Source organism: Macaca mulatta, chromosome 3 (assembly GCF_049350105.2).
Source record: "Macaca mulatta isolate MMU2019108-1 chromosome 3, T2T-MMU8v2.0, whole genome shotgun sequence".
In the NCBI taxonomy this organism is placed as follows: domain Eukaryota; kingdom Metazoa; phylum Chordata; class Mammalia; order Primates; family Cercopithecidae; genus Macaca; species Macaca mulatta.
The window spans coordinates 131,483,598-131,505,645 of record NC_133408.1 but is presented as its reverse complement, the minus strand read 5'-3'; the positions used below and the strand labels follow the sequence as shown (position 1 = coordinate 131,505,645).

The following is a 22,048-nucleotide window of genomic DNA, read 5'->3' as shown; positions in this document are numbered from 1 at the left end:
AAAATAACCTTCACTTTGGTATGTGTCTTTATAAGTAAATTCAGATATTTAGGCGGTGATCTTCAAACATTTTAGTAAAGTAATTCTTTTCAAACAGTATTACACTCTTAAGGGTAAAGGTTCCCTGCATCCTGTAAGTTGAAGCCTCAAGGGAAGGTGTAATAAATTAGTGATTGATTTAAACTTGTATTATCTGCTATGGTAACCATTAATGATATGTGGCTACTTAAATTTAAAGTCTTTAAAATGAAATCAAATTTAAAAATCAGTGACTTGAGCTAGGCACGGTAGTATGTGCCTGTACTCTCAGGTACTTGGGAGGCTGAGGCAGGAGGCTCTCTTGAGCCCAGGAGTTCAACGCCAAACTGGGCAACATAACAAGACCCCATCTCTTAAGAAACAAAAAATTCAGTGGCTTAATCACACTACCAAGGTCATTTCAAGTACTTAGGTAAGTTGTATTGGACACTGCTGCTTTAGATCATGGGCTTGAGTCAGAATGCTTGTGTTCAAATTATATTATTTGCTACTGGGTAACATGAAATAAGTCACCTCTCTTCACTTTTTCTCCTGCAGAAAATGTAGATAGTATCATGAGGCTGTTCCATAGATTAAGTTAATTAGCATATATAAAGTATTTAAGAATAGTATCCAGCACATGCTGCTGTTGTGCTATTATAGGAGCTCTTATACTTCCTCAGAGTTCTAAGTTCAGAAAAATACAGTACAAAACCCACCAATTTACGAAATAATTGCATCAAATTGAACTTTATTACTGTGCTTGGCATATGAAATAGCTTATGGTTTTTATGACCTAGTTGAAAATACCTTGGTGGCATGTGCCTACAGTCCCAGCTATTCAGAAGGCCAAGGCGGAAGAATCACTTGAGATCAGGGGGTTGAGGCTGCAGTGAGCTATGATTTTGCCACTTGCACTCTAGCCTGGATAACACAGTGAGACCATGTTTCTTAAAAAAAAATTTATAAATAAAAATACCTTGTTTTCTTCTAGCGAGTTGAAGAGTTTCTCAGCAAAGATATCAGTTATCTTATTTCAAATAAGAAGGAAGCTAAATTTGCACAGACCTTGGGTCGAATTTCTCCTGTACCAAGTCCAGAATCTGCATATACTGCAGAAACCACTTCACCTCATCCCAGCCATGATGGAAGTTCATTTAAGTCACCAGACACAGTAAGTCTCTTAAATATGCTTTGAGACTCAGAAGGGCTATATCCTGAAGATCTCATGGTTTTTAATAGCAAGGTGGCAGTAGAGTTTACTTATGTAGAACATTTGCAAAGCTACATTATGTGTGGCTGTCCAGTCCTTAATAAGGTTGCTGTCTTTTAGAAAGGTGGTTTTTGCCTAATAGTTCTTGTGTAATCACACTCTGATTGCTTAGGTATACCCCTGTATTTAGGGATGGCTTGTAGTTTTTAGAATAATTTACAACTAAAAAGTTAACAGCAGATCATTCTTTAAAGAAGAAATAGAAACCTTTTTTATTTTCAGAGCAGAGGTCAGCAAACTCTAGCCCATCGGCCAAATGCAGTCTGTTGCCTTTTTTGTACAGCCTGCAGGTTAAGCATGGTTTTTACATTTTCAAATGGTTGTATAAAAATATCAAAAGAATATTTTGTGACAAGTAGAAATTTTATGAAATTCAGATTTCATTGTCTATAATGTTTTATTGGAACACAGCCATACCTGTTTGTTTAGGTATAATTTGTATTTGCTTTTGTGTTTTAGGCAAAATTGAATAGTAGTTGTAGAGACCATATGGCCAACAAAGCTTAAAATGTTTACTCTCTGGTCCTTTGCATAAAAAGGTTGCCAGCCCCTATTCTAGAATTATTGAAATCTTATCCCTACCACTCCATGGCCAATAAATTGAAAGATGCAAGGAAGGACAAATTAAATTGATTTAATTGGGTATGAGATGGGATAAGATCAAATGAGAGATAAAATGTTTATCTCAGTTTTTAGGTTGAAGTGTAATTAAATTATTATTTTAAAATATCCTCCTCGACTTACCTGTTATAGCCATTTGAAAATTAGGGGAAATGAGGAGAAAACAGAAGAAATGAGTCACAAAAGAGATACCACTTGAAAAAAGAGTTATAATACATAGAAGAAAACAGAAGAAAGAACGGAAAGGAGATCAAGGAAGGACCATGCATTCTCTGAGTTAATGCTTTTTTGGAGCAAGGAGACAATACACTAGCAATTCCAAAATAATTGTTGCTGATGGCATTTCAACTGATTTTCCTAGTAGTTTATTTAAAAAGTGAAGTAACAGCTGGGCGCGGTGGCTCACGCCTGTAATCCCAGCACTTTGGGAGGCTGAGGTAGCTGGATCACGAGGTCAGGAGTTCAAGACCAGCCTGACCAACATAGTGAAACCCCATCTCTACTTTAAAAAAAGTACAAAAATTAGCTGGGCATGATGATGCTTGCCTGTAGTCGCAGATACTTGGGAGCCTGAGGCAGGAGAATTACTTGAACCCGGGAGGCAGAGGTTGCAGTGAGCTGAGATAACGCCACTGCACTCTGGCTTGGGCAACGCAGCGAGACTTTGTCTCCAAAAAAAAAGGGTGAAATAGCGTAAAAACAGTATATAAAATTTATTGTTTTTCTTAAATCTTTGATTTAATAGGAACTAAAATGTAAACCAATTAATTGTAAAGAATTCCAGTGAAACCTAGCTATTTTATTTTTCATGTTGAATAGAATTACTACAAAACCAAAGAGGTCATCCCAAAAAGGAAACTTTTAAATATGAGACCCAAAAGTTCTCTTTTCTTAGCTGCTTTACCTTTTTAACCTGTTCTCCAGTTAAGCACTATGTTTTAAAATTTTCTGGTCTTTTTATAGGTGTGTTTAAGCAGAGGAAAATTATTAGTTGAAAAAGCTATCAAGGACCATGTAAGTAGGAACTGTAAAGATTCACATTGTAACATTTTGTTATTAAAAACTCCACTGGAAATTTCAGATATTCTTGAAATTTTCCTTTCCACATTTTTAGGCAAAAGCCTGAATCTCAGCATATATTTTGTTTTACAAAGTACAGAACTTAACTTTTCATGTAGAAACATCCCCATCTTGTGGCCTTTAAAAATATTACTGGAAACTTAAAACTTGCCTTATAGTTTTCATTAAATTATTAAGAACGTGGGTATAAAGTGGGATTGATTTTAGAAATTCTATAGAAAATCTTGATGTCCTGGCTATTGTAACTCTGTAGGGTCTGTTACAAATAACCACCTTAGTGACATTAAGCTTCAAATAATTGAATTTTTATTAAAATTTAGCTCATTTTAAATAATTTCCTAGAACAACTGTAAAACTTTTTTTTACAGGATTTTATTCCTTCAAATAGTATATTATCAAATGCCTTGTCATGGGGAGTAAAAATTCTTCATATTGATGGTAAGACTTTTATAATTGTTTTTTGACAATATTTGTTGTAAGTGTCCATGTCTGTCCTTTGGTTCCTGATTTTACATAGTGAAATTTTGATAGCAAGGATGTCTTAATCTGTTCCCTATTGCTTATAACAGAATACCTGAAACTGGGTAATGTACAAAGAAAAGGAATTTATTTCTTACAGTTACGGAGACTTAAGAAGTCCAAGGTCATAGGGCTGCATCTGGTGAGGGCCTTCTTGCTGGTGGAGACTCTACAGAGTCTTGAGGCAGCACAGAGTATCACATGGTGAGGGGCTAAGCATGCCAGCTCAGGTCTCTCTTCTTCTTATAAAGACATCAGGTCCACTCCCATGATAACCCATTAATCCATGAATCCCCTCTTAAAGGCCCCACCTCTCCGTAAATACTGTCCCATTGGGGATTAAATTTCAACATGAGATTTAGAGGAGACAAACGTTCAGACCATACCATAAGGGATACATATAATTGTAATTTCTTTATCTAATTTAACTACAAGAAAATATCACTGTTTAACTCGAAGAGTAAAATTGCTAATCTTAAAACCTTCTTTCTTTTAATAAAGACATTAGATACTACATTGAACAAAAGAAAAACGAGTTGTATTTACTCAAGAAATCAAGTACTTCAGTAAGAGATGGGGTATGTCTTCTTTTTTAATTTTTAAAGTAATTTTCTAAAGTGACCAAGCTTGGTTTATTTATTTATTTATTTGCAGATTTTTCCTCCCAAGTAGAAAATATCCTAGGGGCAAGCCTGTGTATGATGTGCCTGTTTCTGTTATTCAAATAAATCGTGTGTCAATTTAACTTCAGGGTTGTACTCACCAGGTAAAAGTTGTTCCTGGAATAGTGGTATAGGTCACTTCCTCAGCCCTCTTTTGTTACTACTGTTTTGTAATAGGTACTTTTATTCTGTAGAAAAACACTAAAATCAGCCTATTGTGTAAACGTTCCTAATGTAAGTAATGTACTTCTTTTTGGAATATAAATATGTACTATCCTTTTCAACTGCTCTGGATGGTGGTATAACAAAATCTTGTTTTAGCATGGCTAACTGGCCTGACCTTGAAATACTTGTTAAGCAACCACATTGGTTGTTAACATTCTGTCAAACCTAATGTTCCCATTATCTTCAGTCGCTTTCATTTTCCTTGTTGCTTCTTTGAAGCATCTATACAGATTCAGGCTTTTTCCATCCTTTACAACAAATACAGTAAAACCTCCCTTGATCCCACATCCCCACCTACCTATTATCTAATCCTTATATTTCCTCATCCAACGTTCTCAGATCTCTACTTTTATACTTCCCATTCATTTTTCAACCTACAAGATATAAAACTTCTGACCAGTTTTCCAAATCAATTTGACACTTTTCAAACCCAGTCATACTGGTTTCTCAGTTGTTGTCCATTTCTTCCTTAAACTTTTCTATTCTCTTCTGAAATACCATCTCTTAGCTTTCTCCTGGTCTCTTCATATTTCTCAGACCATTCTTTTGTGGCCTGCTTTTCCTTTGTTCAATACTTAAATGACAGAGATCTAAAAATAATGAACTGATAAGAGAGTGTATATAAAGACATGAAGCCATAGCGGGATGGCATATTTTAGAAATCTTGTATAGCATAATACAGCCTGATTGTTGAGTGTGCCAGTGACAAAAGATAAAGCTGGAAAAACCAGCCTGTTAAGATTATAAAGTACCTTGCACTATATAAAGGAGTTAGATTTTTATCTTGGAGGCTTTGGAAAATCATGGGAAGATTATAAATAGAGTAACCTGATTGGATAGTCATTTTGGAAAGATCTTCTAGTTGACAGTAAAGAATGAATTATTTGGCAAGACCGGAAAATGGCTTTTGAACTGTTAAACACTTGTCTTTTGTTTTTTGTGTGTGTGTTTTTTTTTTTTTTTTGAGGCAGTCCCTCCCCGTCTGTCACACAGGCTGGAGTGCAGTGGTGCCATCTCAGCTCACTTCAACCTCCTCCTCCCGGGCTCAAGCGATCCTCCCACCTCAGCTTCCCAAGTAGCTGGGACTACAGGCATGAGCCACCATACCTGGCTAGTTTTTGTATTTTTTGTAGACGGAGTTTCGCTATGTTGCCCAGGCTGGTCTCAACTCCTGAGCTCAAGCTATCCACCCGCTTCAGCCTCCCAAAGTGCTGAGATTACAGCCATGAGCCACCACCCCCAACTCTCATTTTTTACTGAATACATTTTACAAGATGACCACTTGGTATATGCATGCCTTGTATAAGGATTCATAAAGTTTCTATGTATTTCACATTTTTAATAAATTCACATTTATATCAGAATAATTTGCAGAAAGCAACAAAGTAGTATTTAAAACTATCAATATTGTCTTACTTATGGGTTAAAAATTTAAATGACTATTTCCAAATTTTCACAAAATGTAAGTGGCTATTCTTATATTGGACTGAGCTAAATGGCATATAAATTGTCTTTACCACACTTAGCAGATTGTTTGGATTGTATATAGAAGTAAATGTTTTAAAAAATGTAAACTCGTAACGACCTTTATGAACTCTGTGAATACACAAATTGTGTCTGTCTTCATATATATGTGTATATATATCTGCAATAAGTTTCATAGAACAATAGTTACCCTTCTTAATGTGATGGATATTAATATTTCTGTGGTATTTTCATTTCTTAAAAATATTGATCACAACTCTCTGAATTGACTTTATAGCCTACTGATAGGTCACAGTTTGCAGTTTAAAAAGCATTTTGGGGGTTGAGCATGGTGGCTTGGCCTCTAATCCCAGCACTTTGGGAGGCCAAGGTGGGCAGATCACATGAGGTCAGGATACCAGTATGACCAACATGGTGAAACCCCCATCTCTACTAAAAATACAAAAATGCCAGGTGTGGTGGTGCATGCCTGTAATCCCAGCTACTTGGAAGGCTGCGACAGGAGAATCACTTGAACCTGGGAGGCAGAGGTAGCAGTGAGCCAAGATCACCCCACTGCAGTCCAGCCTGGGTGACAGAGTGAGACTCCATAGCAGTGAGCCGAGATCACCCCACTGCAGTCCAGCCTGAGTGACAGAGTGAGACTCCATAGCAGTGAGCTGAGATGACCCCACTGCAGTCCAGCCTGGGGGACAGAGTGAAACTCCGTCTCTAAATAAATAGATAGACAGACAGACGGACAGGTAGGTAGGTAGGTAGGTAGGTAGGTAGGTAGGTAGGTAGATAGATAGATAGATAGATAGATAGATAGATAGATAGATAGATAGATAGATAACTCCATCTCTAAATGGATGGATGGATGGATGGGATGGATGGGATGGATGTCATGTCAGTGATCCTGAGAAATGTTCAAGGCCTGGCTTAAGGCAATAACAGTAGGGGAGGGGAAGATTTGAAAGATACTTAATTGGTTTCAGTGCCTAGTCACTGTCTTGAATCTAGTATTTACTAGATTATTAACATCATAAAGACCAAGTTTAGTCCTCATCATTCCTTCAGTAGTAACATATACTAAATGCCTGCTATGTGCCATGTAGTAGGAGCCCCCATAATACAGAGAAGATAAAATAGCTATGAAACAGATCTTAATCTTTCTTCTAAAATAAAAACGATAAAAATAACCAAATATCTTGATAGTCCAGAATCTATATCTGGTTGAATTGATTCTCATACTGGAAATTTTTATTTTGGTATATAAGACAGGAATGTTTCTGGAAAATTTTTAGTTTGCCAAGTACTAAAACAAAACCTTTTAGTGAAATTACATTTAAGAGTCTTGAATGGACATGTATAAATTTCAAAATGTTTATTAGGTTCTCATAAATGTTGTTAGTATGTATCTTATTTAAAATGTGATAATTGGATAAATGTATTTTGCTCACTGCTTTATTTAAAGTGCTTTGAGGTTTGGGCTTTTTGTTCTTTTTTTGTTTGTTTACTCAAAATTTTTTTTGTCATTTTTTACATACATGTGCAGGAGGAATATTGGTCATTTTCTTTGATGTCTTTGTTAGGTGGGATGTTTAATCCTATTTTCATAAGATACTGATATGTGTTCCTGTTTCTATTTTCTAGAGAAGTTTTTATAGAATTGTTTTTATTTATTTAAATGTTTGGTAGAATTTACTAGCAAGGCTATCTAGCCCTGAAGTTTTTCTTTGTTGGAAGATTCTTAACTATGAATTCAATTTATTCATTAGATACAGGACAGTTCAGGTTATTTTCTCTTCAGTGCATGTTGTTAGTCTGTTTTTCAAGGAATTTGTCCTTTTTTTCTTGGTTGTCAAATTGATGGGCAAAGAGTTGTTTGTAATACTCCCTTATTAACTTTGTAATGTCTATGGGGACTGTAATAATGTCCCCTCTTCTATTCCTGATAATGCTATTTTGTGTCTATTCCTTTTTTTCTTAGTCAATCTGGCTAAAGTTTTAGCAGTTATTAATGTTTTCAAGGAAACAGCCTTTAGTGGCATTGATTTTTTTTGTGTGTAGTTTTCTGTTTTCAGTTTTATTGATTTCCACTCTTACCTCTTTTCTTCTGCCTATTTTGGGTTTTTATTTCTGTTTGTAGTTTCTTAGGTAAAAAGCTTGAATCATTGATTTGAGACCTTTCTTTTATTTTAATGCTATAAATTTTCTTTAAGCTTTCTTTAGCTGCATCCCACACATTTTACATTGGTTTTTTTTTAGAGAAGTTTTTGGTTCCCAGTAAAATTGAATGAAAGGTACAGAGATGTTTTACATACCCCTTGCCCTAACATCCCACACCAGAGTGGTACATTTGTTGTAATCAATGAACTTAACATTGACACATCATCATCATCCACAGTTCATAGTTCACATTTTGGCTTACTCTTGGTGTTGTACATTCTATGAGTTTTGACAAGTGTGGTTATGAGTTGTATCCATCATTATAGTATCATACAGAATGTTTCCACTGCCCAAAAAATCTTCCATGTTTATTCCCCCATTCCCTTAAACCCCAGATAACTACTGATGCTTTTACATTCACCATGGTTTTGTCTTTTCCACAGTGTCATGTAATTGGAATCATACAGTGTGTTTCCTTTTTTGATTGGCTTCTTTCACTTGGTAATATTCAATTAAGGTTCCTCCATGTCTTTTCATGGCTTGACAACTTTTTTAAATCTGAGTAATATTTCATTTTCTGTATGCACCACAGTTTATCCATTTACCTACTAAAGGACATCTTGGTTGCTTCCAAGTTCTGGCAGTTTTGCATAAAGCTAATATAGATATCCATGTGCAGGTTTTTTTGTGGACATGTTGTCAACTCATTTGGGTAAATAATCAAAGAGTATGATTGCTTCTTCTTATGGTAAGACCAGATTTAGTTTTGTTATAATGTGCCAAACTGTCTTCCAAAGTTGTACCATTTTGCATTCCCACCAGCGATGAATGAGAGTTCCTGTTGCTGATAGGTAGGATTTTCATCTTTATTCAATTAAAAATATTTTAAAATTTCTCTTGTGACTTACTCATTGTCCTGTGGGGTTACTTGGAATTTTATTTGTTTACAAATAGGAATTTTTCAGGTATCTTTCTGTTACTGATTTCTATTTTAATTCTGTTACAGCTATATAACATGCTTTTTATTATTCGTTTTAAAAAATTTATCAGAGTTACCCAGAATATAGTCTATCTTGGTAAAGAAGAACTTGAAAAAGATGTATATTCTGCTGTGGTTGGGTATTGTTTACATGTCAGTTAGATCAGCTTGAGTGATAGCGTTGTTCATGTCTTCTGTATCCAGGATACAGAAATGTTGCTCAGGCCTTATTCTGTCCACTACTGAGAGAGAGGGATATTGAAATTACCAAGTAAAATTGTGGATTTGTCTAGTTTTCCTTTTAATTCTAGTACAGTTTTGAGTCATTTTGAAGCCCGTTGTTGGATATGTACATATTTAACATTCTTACGTCTTCCTGGTGAATTGACCCTTTTATCCTCTATAATGCTCTCTCTTTTGTCTTTGTTAATTCTTGTTCTGAAGTCTGCTCTCTGATGTAGGCCATTCTGGCTTTATTTTTGTTAGTATTTACATAGTACTTTTTGCAGTCTCTTGCATATTTAAAATGGACTTCTTGCAGATGTTGTCTTTTTCATCAAATTTGGCAATCTGTCTTTTAATTGGTAGTTTAAGTGATTTATACTTAATGTAATTATTGATAATGGATTTAGGTCTGCCAACTTACTGTTAGTTTTCTGTTGATGCCCTTTGTATTTTATTCCTCTGTTTCCTCCTTTCCTGCCTTCTTTCAGATTGATCTGCCAGCTTTTTAACTCTCTTCATTTTTGTTTTATTTTAGTGCTGCTATAGGATTTACGATATACATGCATAACCTTTCGCAGTCTATCTTGAATTAACATTTACCTTCTTCAAATAAGATGTAGAAGCCTTAAAATATTCAAGCCATTTTACCTTCCCCACCAACCTTTGTATCCTAATGTGTATTACATCTTATAATGAAAATGTCACCAGACAATGTTAAACTTTTTGCTTGAAAAAGTCATATTTTAGGGTTGGGCCTGGTGGCTCACACCTGTAATCCCAGCACTTTGGGAGGGCAAGGTGGGTGGATCACTTTAGCTCAGAAGTTCGAGACCAGCCTGGGCAACATGGCTTAACCCCATCTCTACAAAAAAATATATAAAAATTAGCCAGGCATGGTGGCATGTGCCTGTAGTCCCACCTGCTTAGGAGGCTGAGGTGGCATGACGGCCTGAGCCCGAGAGGCGGAGGTTGCAGTAATGCGAGAACACGCCACTGCTTGCGACAGAGCAAGACCCTGTCTCTGGGGAAAAAAAAGAAAAAGAAAGTTGCGTTTTAAAGAAAGTAACAGGAGAAAAATAGTCCTATTAACCCAGATGTTAACCTTTCCATTACTCTTCCTTCCTGAAATTACAGGTTTTCTTCGGATATATCCCTTTAGCCTGAACTTACTTTAGCATGTTTTAGAGCAAATCTGATGGCACAAGGAATTATCTTAGATATCCTTCATGTGATCATGTCTTTACTGGAAAAAGAATAATGAATTGAAAGTTCTTTATCTCAGCACCTTACTCCAATCCTAAAACTGTCTTCTGGTCTCCATGGATTCTGATGAGAAATCTGTGGTCATTCAGATTGGTGTTCACTTATACGTACTGTATCATTTTTCTCTGGCTGCTTTTAAGACTTTTTTCTTTACCTTTGGTTTCAGAAGTTCGATTGTGCCTACACTTGGTTCACTGAGCTTATTGATTGTGTAAATTTTCACAATATTTCACAATATTGCATAAAGCTAATATAGATATCCATGTGCAGGTTTTTTTGTGGACATGTTGCCAACTCATTTGGGTAAATAACCAAAGAGTATGATTGCTGCTTCTTATGGTAAGACCAGGTTTAGTTTTAGGACTTATTGATTGGAAAGTTTTCAGCTATTACTTTGTTAATTTTTTGCCTTCACCAAACTCTCCCCTCTTTTTCCACCATTCCAGTTGACAATAAAGTTAGACATCTTGATGTTATTCCATAGGTCCCTGTGGCTCTGTTCCTTTTTTTCTTAGTCTTTTTTGTTTCCTCTTTTCTTACAATTGGAGATTTCTATTAATTTGTCTTGAAGTTCACTAATACTTAATTGTATCATCTATGTTCTGCTATTGAGCCTATCCAGTGAATTTTGTATCTCACTCAGATAGTATATTTTTCAGTCCTATTATTTCTGTTTGGTTCTTATTTGTAGTTTTTCTGCTGAGAACTTGTCTCTTTCCATTCATCTTAAGTGTGTTTACCTTTACTTTTAAAGTCTTTTTCTGATAATTACAGTATCAGGAACATATTGGAGTTGGCATCTGATTGTCCTTTTCTCTCAAAAATTGATAATGTTTTTTCTGGTTTTTTACATGTCAAATTTAAGTTTTGACTGTATACTGGACATTCTAAATGTTGTGTAGGCTCTATATCTATTCTAATAGTCTGGAGAATGCTGATTTTGTTTCTGCCATTGTTTTAGCAGACAGTTATCCCAGTTTTGTTCAGACTGTTCTGTCTTGATTATTGTGGGTGGGGTGGATCTAATTAATCTCAGTTTCAATTTTCAAAGCCTTTGCTATGCTGTGTTGGGTCTCTCCTTAGCATGTGCAACTTGGAGGTAAGCTCTGCACTTGCATGGATTTATACAGGGAATTAGAGATCGCTTTCTCTAACTTGCTCTTTTCATGAATCAATCTCTAGCTCACAGTGGCCTCTTTCCCAGGTCTTCTAGTCAGAAAGTGAGGGTTTCTCAGTGTTAGCTTAAGCTTGTTCTACCTTTACAATCTCAGCTTCCTTATTGGGACCCACCCTCAGGGTAGAACTGTGGAAGAAAAGAAAATAATATAGGGATTCTCTTGGTATTTTTGGACCACTTGAACCTCATTCCTGGTTTTTCCAACCAGAAAGATAGGAGTTTTAGCTGCTGGCTCTGCCACTGCTGCTAACTCCATGACTGCAGGTTCCAGTTTTGACTTCCTTCCACAATCTGCCTGCTTATTTTACTTTTCATTCTTCAGGTGGTCGCTTATTCAGTGTTGTCCAGAATTTCTACTTGTAATCAGTAGAGTTGATTATCCATCTTGGACATATTGAATCTTTGACTAAATTGACAGACTAATAAATGTTGACTAATTGCTTTATTCACTCTAACACAAATATTTTACTGAATAAGGGCATAAAAATAACATGACTTTAAAAAAAAAATTTCATTAACTACCTTTTCATTATTGGTTGATTTCTTTTTATGAAGTCAAGATCAGTTATAGCTAGAATGCAAGGTACTTATTGAGTGTATTGTAAAACATTTAAAAACAATAGTTTTATTTAACAAAGAATAATCCTTCTTTGATATAGTACTTTTCGGCATGATTTGTTTTTATCTTGAAGATATTGAGCAATTGCAATTGCTGTTTTAACTGTACTTTCAAAGCCAATCTTTTCACTATGTGTATATATATATTTTTTTAGGGGAAAAGAGTTGGTGCTGGTGCACAAAAAACAAGAAGTAAGTATTTTGGTATCTTTAAGTGTATTTGGTTTGCATTTGAAGAATCAAAAGATCTTCTAAAATCATGTAAACCACCCTCTAAATGACTTGTTCACGACTTTCTTGGTCTTTATAGAACATAGATCCTTGTTGAAGTTTGGTGAAGCCTGTGGACCGCATTCTCAGAATAATGTTTTTTTAAAACGTGTCTTTTAAAGATCACTAGACTACCAAGAAAATGAATTACATTAAAATGTAGTTACCAAAATAGTTTTTAATTATGAAATAGTGATAACTTGCTTTTTATTACACAGAACAGGTTCTAGCAGTGAATCTAATTGCTGTCATTTTGAATTGATAAGCGTAAACAATGCTGTGAGATATCTACTCAAGCAATTCATAACTGATGAAAGTCTGTGCTGTTTCTATTAGCATCAAAGTCGCAGGTACTGCGAATACTGTGATGCTACATTTATAATTGGAGGAAATGCTAAATTGCAGTTTGAGGTTAGTGAAAACAATAGTGTAGTTTTTCTCCTGTTCTAATTTATGACCCTCCTGAATCCTGTTCATTTGAGGATTCCATTCAGTTTAAGAATCTCAGAATATAGAGAGAGCTTCTGTTATTTTTGGAAATGAGGTGGTAATGGAAGTACCTCATCTGAGGCTTAAAACTTTAAAGTGGATACATGGTTTTTTGTTTGGAGGGTTTTGTTTTGTTTTGCCATAGTAGTTTTATTTAAAAAAAAAAAATTCCTGGATTTGCAAGTATCTAATATGTTTTCTATGTTCTCAAGCAGGAAGACTGAAAAAGCCTTTTGTAAAGGTGGAAGATATGAGCCAGTAAGTATCTAAGTCCAATCTGTATGATTTAAGTGCAGTACTAAAGGGGAAAATCACCTAAATAATTAGGCTAGCTCAATTAGTACTGTTAGGTTCCTTTGTGTTTGATTTATATTATGCTAACGTGCTTGCGGCACAAGTTAATGAAAGTAACATTAATTCATTTATGCTCAAGGACTAAATTTAGTTTCAGTATGTTGTAGATATCCCTGAAATAGCTGGTTTAGAAAAATCATGACACTATTTTTTAGTATTTAAATTATTCTCTGGCTAAATGCAGTACCAGATGATTTAGAACTACTGAAAGATTACGCCTACATTTGCAAAAAAGAAATTATTAGATGCTATTTAGAAATAGAAAATCTAAGTATAACATCTCACGTGGTTGATTTCCAAAACTCACTCTGAAGTACTGTAGGGTAGTCTTTTTGTTGTTTTTTGTTTTGATTTTTTGAGATGGAGTCTTGCTCTGTCACCCAGGCTAGAGTGCAGTGGCACAGTCTCGGCTCACTGCAACATTCACCCCACCCCCGGTTCAAGCAATTCTCCTGCCTCAGCCTCCCAAGTAGCTGGGATTGCAGGTGTACGCCACCATCCCCAGCTGATTTTTGTATTTTTAGTAGAGATGAGGTTTAACCATATTGGCCAGGCTAGTCTCTAACTCTTGACCTCAAGTGATCCTCCTGCCTCAGCCTCCCGAAGTGCGGGGATTTACAGGCATGAGCCCCTGCGCCCAGCCATGTGGGATAATCTTAATGAAGACCTCAGATATAAATAGGCCTGCCATGAGAGAATTAGATTACTTTCTTTTTTCTTTCTACTTACTAATTTAGACGTGTGGTTAATTCTCTTGGGTATTCACACTGAGGTGACAAAAGTGTATTGAAAACTACTTTTTATGAAATGTGTTCCTGTGAAGAAAAAAGTGCAATTCAAAAAGAGGCCTAGAAAACACACTAGTATACGAAAGGATAGCCCATGTTCATGAATTGGAAGACATAATATTGTTAAGATGTTAATACCACCCAAAGTGATCTACAGATTCAGTGCAATACCTATCAAAATTTCAATGATGGTTTTTGCAGAAATAGTAAAAATGTATCCTAGAATTCATACGGGATTGTAACAGATGCAGGATACCTGAGACAGTCATTAAAAAGAACAACAAAGGCCGGGCATGGTGGCTTGCGCCTGTAATCCTACCACTTTGGGAGGCCGAGGCGGGCAGATCGAGACCATCCTGGCTAATACGGTGAAACCCCATCCCCCGTGTCTACTAAAAATACAAAATATTAGCTGGGCGTGGTGACAGGCGCCTGTAGTCCCACCTACTCAGGAGGCCGAGGCAGGAGAATGGCATGAACCCTGGAGGCAGAGCTTGCAGTGAGCCAAGATCGCGCCACTACCCTCCAGCCTGGGGGACAGAGTGAGACTTCGTCTCAAAAAAAAAAAAAAAGAACAACAAAATAAGAGGTCTCTCACTTCCTGATTTCAAAACTTACTGTAGTGCTACAGAAATCAGAACAATTTGGTGTTAGAATAAAGACATAAACCAATGGAATAGAATAGAAAGCCTAGAAATAAACCATCACACATATGGCCAAATGATTTTCAACAAGGGTATGAAGATCATTTAATGCAGGGACAACATTTTTAACAGCGTTGAGAAAACTAGATATACACATGCAAAAGAATGGCATTAGGCTCCTACCTTACATCATATTCAAAAGTTAACTCAAAATGGACCAAACACCTAAAATAGTAAAACTCTTGGAGAGAACATAGGGGAAAAGCTTCATGACATTGGATTTGCAGTGCTTTACTGGATATGACACCAAAAACACAGATAACAAAAGATAAAATAATTAAATTGGACCGTATCAAAAATACAAATTTCTATGCCTAAAGGGATATATAACATTCCAAAGAATGGAAGAAGATACTGCAAGTCATATATCTATTTTTTTTTTTTTTTCAGCTTTCTCAGGTTGAACAAGTCATATATCTAATAAGAGTGTTAATATCTGGAATATATAAAGAATTACAACTCAACAACAAAACAACCCAGTTTTAAAAATAGGCAAAGCGCTGAATATAGACATTTTTCCAGAGATGATACACAAATAGCCAATAAGCATATGAAAAGATGCGCAACATTACTAATCATTAGGGAATTGCAAATCTAAACCACAGTGAGATACCACTTTACATTATTTAGGATGGCTACTATTAAAAACTCCACAGCAGCCAAAAAGTGAAAGTAGTCCAAGTCCATCAGCAAATTAATGGATAAATAATATGTGGGATGTGTGTACACACACTCAATGGAATATTATTCAGCCTTAAAAAGGAAGGAAATTCTGATACATGCAACATGAATAAACCTTTTAAGACATGCTAAGTGAAATAAGACGAAAAATGCATGGTTCCACTCATGAAGCATCTACATAAGTCAAATTGATAACAAGAAGTAGAATGGTGGTTGTCAGGGGATATGGAGAAAGGGTATTTGGGAAGTTACTGTTTGATGGGTACAGAGTTTCAGTTTTTGCAAGATGAAAATATGTCATCTTACAAAAGATGGATAGTAGCAGTGATGGTAACACAGCAATTGTGAATACTTAATGCAACTGAATTGTACCACAATTTTTAAAATGTGTAAGTGTTAAAAATATTAGGCCTGAAATTGATTTTTTGAAGGGAAGCCTAAATAATTTCTGTTGTTTATTTCGGATTCCAGCTGAATTATATGATTTTGAAATACAAAACTTTAAAACTTTTTTTCTTTAATCATAAAGAAGCTCATGTATTTGTCTTTCTATTCTTTTAGACTTTATAGGCCGTTTTATCTTCAGCTGACCAATATGCCTTTTATAAATTATTCTGTTCAGAAGCCCTGCAGTCCATTTGATGTAGACAAGCCATCTAGTATGCAAAAGCAAACTCAGGTTAAACTAAGGTTGGTTTGAATCTTTACTTTTAGAAGGAATATTGAGAATTTCATCTCAACTTTTCTTTGTAAAGATTTGAAATAGTTTGGTTTATGCCATAATGGTTGTTTGTGTTTGTAATTACTATTCTGATTACTTTTCCCTCTGTATAAGTCTGAATCTGTCTAGATGGAGGTGGGGAGGGTCTTAAAATATTTGTAAATGAAACTGTGTAGTTTATCTTGAATGATCTGAAATATTCTCCAGATTATTCATTAAATCTTTAGTTTGCTTCTCAATATAGTATAAAGAAATATGATTAAAAGTACTTGCTGAGCGGGGCGCGGTGGCTCAAGCCTGTAATCCCAGCACTTTGGGAGGCTGAGACTGGCGGATCACGAGGTCAGGAGATCGAGACCAACCTGGCTAACACAGTGAAACCCCGTCTCTACTAAAAATACAAAAAAAAATTAGCCGGGCGTGGTGGCGGGCGCCTGTAGTCCCAGCTACTCCGGAGGCTGAGGTAGGAGAATGGCGTAAACCCGGGAGGCGGAGCTTGCAATGAGCCGAGATCGCGCCACTGCACTCCAGCCCGGGCTACAGAGCAAGACTCCGTCTCAAAAAAAAAAAAAAAAAAAGTACTTGCTGATGTAAGTCTCTGCAAATTACGCAGATTCTGTGTGTGATAGTTTAAGACAATAAAGTTTAAAAGTTATTCCTTAGGTTCAGCAGTTAATTCTTTACCATGTATTTCTGTCATCAGAATCCAAACGGATGGCGATAAGTATGGTGGAACCTCAATTCAACTCCAGTTGAAAGAGAAGAAGAAAAAAGGATACTGCGAATGTTGCTTGCAGAAATATGAAGATCTAGAAACTGTAAATGAGATTTTATATTTTGGGGGCTTGTTTCAAAAACTCTAATACTTGTGTTTTAAATTTTAGCTTTTTATTCTGATGGAGATATTTTACATTTTAATAACTCAAGGGAGGAAATGAGTATTGAAAATGAATTTTATTTATTCAACAAATACCGAACATCTGCTACCTACTGATGACTACTCTGGGCAAACAGCATTGAACAAAACAGACTTAATTTTTTACCCTTGTGAAGATTATATTCTGTAGGGTGGGGGTGGGGTAGGGGTGGAGATAGGTAACCACAGGATAAAAGAGTAATAAAAATGTATACAGAAAATATTAGATCAGTGCTATGAAAAAATAGAACATAGGAATGGAGATGTTGCTATTTAGCCTAGACAAGGAACACCTAACTGATAAGGTGACATTTGAGTAGAGACCTGAGAGAAGTGAAGTAATAAGACCTGGATATTGAGATAAGCAAGTGCAAAAGTCCCAATTTAAAATGATTGATGGGACCAAGGGATAGATATTGGTAGTCCAGACTAAGTGGTAGTAGAAGTGCTGAAACGTGGTCAGATTGTGGGTTTGTTTTAAAGGTGGGACCAAGAGGATTTGCCAATGGACTGGATGTTGCAAGTAAGTGAAAATGGTAGTCAAGGGTTACTATAGTATTTTGAACCTTAGCAATTAAAAAGTGAGCTTATTATTTATAATGGGAAAAGAAGAGTTGAAAGAAGTAAAGACCATTGAGGTAGCAGAAATGGAAGAGTTGGAAGGGGTAGGATATATAGGGTGAAAATGGGGGAACTATTATAGTTTGCAAACTGATGAAAAGAGCAAGAGCTGTGGATTCAGGCTGCCAGGTTTGAATCCTGGCTCCCTGGCTGTGTGACCTTGGACAGTGGCACGCAGTAATTGCTTATTGTCAGCTGTTATTTGAATTATTTTTTATGTAGTAGATAGGTTTGTTTTAGTGTTTGGTTTGGTTTTGGTAGAAGATGGTGGGAAAGTTAAGGGGAAAGAATACTTGAACATATCTGTCTTCAGACTCTGAATTGAAGTTTGTTTTATAAACCAAAATATATTAGTGTTTTGTGTCAGTTTTTTTTGTTTGTTTTGTTTTTATGTAATAAATGAGAAAACTATGGTTAGTCTAAAATTGCTTTTAATCAGAAGCTAAAGTATCTCAGAAATATTTCCCCTTCCTGAAAATTATTTTGAAAATTAAAATTACAGATTGGTTCTGAAGATTTACTTTGCTGGTGTAGCAACAAAATACTCTAGAATGGATGCTTAATTTGGTGCTCAGAAAATGTCGAGGCTAAAAAATGAAAAAAATTGTTCAATGGTTTCCACAAAGAAGGAGAATTAGTGAAAGCAGATGTTGAGATTAGAGGTTGGGATTGAAATTTAAGGTCATGTTTTTACAGTTTTCATTTATGTTTCTTAGTTGCTAAGAGTAAAGAAATATTTTTTGGATGTTAGGTTTCGTAATTATTCAATTCCACTTGTATCAAGGGATTCAATTAACAAATATTTTTGAGTACTGGAGAAAAAGCAACAGATAAGGTGGACATCCCTACCCTTATGCACCTTATGGTCTGGCAGAGTAGATACAAAATATGTATTTGCAAGTGTGATGAGTTTCACAAAAGTATGAAGGCAATGGGAATAAATAATGAGGTTATTTAACCTAGAATTAGGGTCTCAAAAGGCCTAACCGGACACAAGTGACTTTTAAATTAAGACTGTAAGGATGAATAAGAAGAACTTAATGGAAATTAGAGGGGAACTAAATAAAAGTTGGAATTTTTCCTTCCCAGAACATTAGTAGACTGAATCTGAGCTTACAGATTTGATGTTTCCTTTTAAATTTTAATAATTGCTTATTTTTATTGCTGGGCATATATAGTTTGTAAATGGTAAAGTTTGCAAGGAAGGAAGGAATACACGTATATTCCAGGATACATTGTGGCTTTTTGTGACCAATGGAGAATTTAGTTTTTGGAAATGTAATCAAATCATCAAAATGTAAAATTGCATGAAACTAGGGAAATAGAAATTAGGTTCTTTCATGGTCATCTAGAGGCAAGCTTCTAAGTACAATTCCCTTCCTGATCAGCTGACAGACACATAATAAAGTTAGGCTGGAGATTCCACCTATTTACAAGGAACTTTGTTTGCTGTGAATTTTATCTCACTATGCTGTGAACTTGTTTACTTTTGGTTTTGACCGCTCTTTTTGTTTTGTTTTTTGGTTTTTGTTTGAGATGGAGTCTTGCTCTGTCACGCAGGCTGGAGTACAGTGATGCAATCTCAGCTCACTGTAACCTCCACCTCCCGGGTTCCAGAGATTCTCCTGCCTCAGCCTCTTTGGTAGTTGGGACTAGAAGCATGCGCCACCATGCCTGGCTGATTTTTGTATTTTTAGTAGAGACGGGATTTCACCATGTTGGCCAGGCTAGTCTTGAACTCCAGACCTCAGGTGATCCACCATCCTTGGCTTCCCAAAGTGCTAGGACTATAGGCGTGAGGCACTGTGCTTGGTGGTTTTGACTACTCTTAAGAATGAGAGTAACTTCTGTATATTCCGTTACGAGCACTGGGTAATTGAGATCATTTGTTTTGTTGTTCATTCTCAAATGTGTTCTTCAATTATGAATCTTGACTTTTTTAGTACTTCACAGCATTTAATGTGGTTCATGTGTTTAATCTACTTTCTGGATTCTTTTATGTTAACTTACATTTCAATTATTTATTACTCTGTAAGCCCTGCCTTACTTGGTAATAATTGCTTGAAGACAAAGTAATAGAGGGAAACGTGTTTTCCAAAATGTTACTGTTATATCTCTCTGTCTATATCTTTTCTTTTTTTCTTTTCTTTTTCTTGCAACAGAGTCTTGCTCTGTTGCCCAGGCTTGAGTACAGTGGTGCCATCTCAGCTCACTGCAACCTCCACCTCCTGGGATCAAATGATTCTCCTGCCCCAGCCTCCCAAGTAGCTGGGAATACAGGCATGTGCCACCACGCCCAGCTGTATTTTTGTATTTTTAGTAGAAACAGGGTTTCACCATGTTGGCCAAGCTGGTTTCGAACTCCTGACCTCAGGTGACCCGCCCACCTCGGCCTCCCAAAGTGCTGGGATTACAGGCATGAGCCACTGCGCCCAACCTGTGTCTTCGTTTTCTGATATAGCTCATTCTTTTCAGTTCCGTTGTAACTACAACTTAGTATTTGTCTTTTCTCACTGAAAACTAAAAACCAAAGTAGTTTTACTGGCTTCTCAAAAGTGACTTTATTTTATTTTATTTTATTTTATTTTATTTTATTTTATTTTAAACGTCTTTTGAAGTCTAGTAAAGGGTATTATCTTTGGAGTAGTTATTGGAAACCTAATTTTAGGGGCATGAGAATGTTAGAAAACCTTAATTTAAAAGGCATCTCTTGGTTTTAAAATACAATTTTTTGATATATGTTTTTAATTTTGTTTTAGCACCTTCTAAGTGAGCAACACAGAAACTTTGCACAGAGTAACCAGTATCAAGTTGTTGATGATATTGTATCTAAGTTAGTTTTTGACTTTGTGGAATATGAAAAGGACACACCTAAAAAGAAAAGGTAATTAGTTTTATCAACCTAAGTTTAAAATTCTAGAAGGCCGGGGGTGGTGGCTTATGCCTGTAATCCCAGCACTTTGGGAGGGTGAGGCAGGTAGATCACCTGAGGTCAGGAGTTTGAGACCAGCCTGGCGAACGTGGCGAAACCCTGTCTCTACTAAAAAAATTACAAAAATTAGCCAGGTGTGGTGATGTGCGCCTGTAATCCCAGCTACTCAGGAGGCTGAGGCAGAAGAATCACTTGAAACCTGGGAGGCGGAGGTTGCAGTGAGCCAAGATTGCACCACTGCACTCCAGCCTGGGTGACAGTGAGACTCTGTCTCAAAAATAAATAAATAAATAATACTAGAATATTAAACTATTTTATTAAACTAAAAATAAACAGTTTGCCTTCTATTTTCTTAGAAGGAATATGTATTTTCAGGATGTAAATATGGTTAAAAACCAGTAACTTCTTCCCTTCCCTTCTTCCCTACTATCAAAGATCCTTACCTTAGACTACTTTTAGTTCCATTCTTTTTAAATTTTCTTTTTATCTAAAATTTTTCCTTTTTCAAATTTTTTGTTTTATTTTGAGATGGTCTCGCTCTATCACCCAGGCTGGAGTGAAGTTGTGTAATCTTGGCTCACTGCAACCTCCACCTCCCACACACAAGAGATTCTCATGCCTCAGCCTCCTGAGTAGTTGGGATTACAGGCATGTGCCACTACACCCCACTAATTAGTCTCATTCTTGACATTGTAGTTTAGAAGGAGTTGGCAGACTTTTCCTGTAAAGAGCCAGATAGTTGATATTTTAGGTTTTGTGAACTGTCAGATCTATGTTACAACTAAGTAGCTTTTTTGTACAATAGATATGGCTGTATTTTGATACAATTTTATTTACAAAAATAGACTGAAGGCGAGAAAACCATAAAGTTTACCATTTACTCAGACTAAAAAGTTTTATTGAACTTTTAGGTAATATTAAGGAGTTTTAAGAAACCTTCCTCCACTTGCCTCTTAGGTCTTTGTATTTTCACTAAATATCTTTGCCTAAACCTTATGATGGGTATATTTACTAAAGGTACTGACAGGACTTTTAAGTGTGAATACAGTACTGCTCAATGTACACTAACTGCACATAGACAAAAATTGTCCTGATTAGATTATTCCCATAAACTTAAAAAGAAATGCTTTCATATGGATATACCCTAGAGGTGGTGATAATTCATTAAGTTAGTCTTTATTCTTAGACTAATCTTATTTAAGGCATAAAGAAGATTAGAAATGTGATACCAAGATGCAGCTTCTGAAAATTAACTAGAAAGTTTTTTACTTCAGGT

General features: G+C 35.9%; 1 protein-coding gene across 2 annotated transcripts in view; it reads left to right on the top strand.

The window, feature by feature from the left end:
* The window catches only part of DBF4 (DBF4 zinc finger), a 32,463-nt gene that overhangs the window by 7,842 nt on the left and 2,573 nt on the right, over positions 1-22,048 (top strand). The window contains exons 3-11 of one of the 2 annotated variants that reach the window (XM_015134147.3): positions 1,013-1,192; positions 2,876-2,926; positions 3,361-3,430; positions 4,013-4,089; positions 12,452-12,488; positions 13,271-13,313; positions 16,144-16,272; positions 17,007-17,121; positions 20,600-20,724. In XM_015134147.3, the coding sequence (XP_014989633.2) occupies positions 1,013-1,192; positions 2,876-2,926; positions 3,361-3,430; positions 4,013-4,089; positions 12,452-12,488; positions 13,271-13,313; positions 16,144-16,272; positions 17,007-17,121; positions 20,600-20,724 (827 nt within the window). Of the gene's footprint in view, positions 1-1,012; positions 1,193-2,875; positions 2,927-3,360; positions 3,431-4,012; positions 4,090-12,451; positions 12,489-13,267; positions 13,314-16,143; positions 16,273-17,006; positions 17,122-20,599; positions 20,725-22,048 lie in introns of both variants that reach the window. The other variant, XM_015134146.3, reaches the window with a different exon arrangement.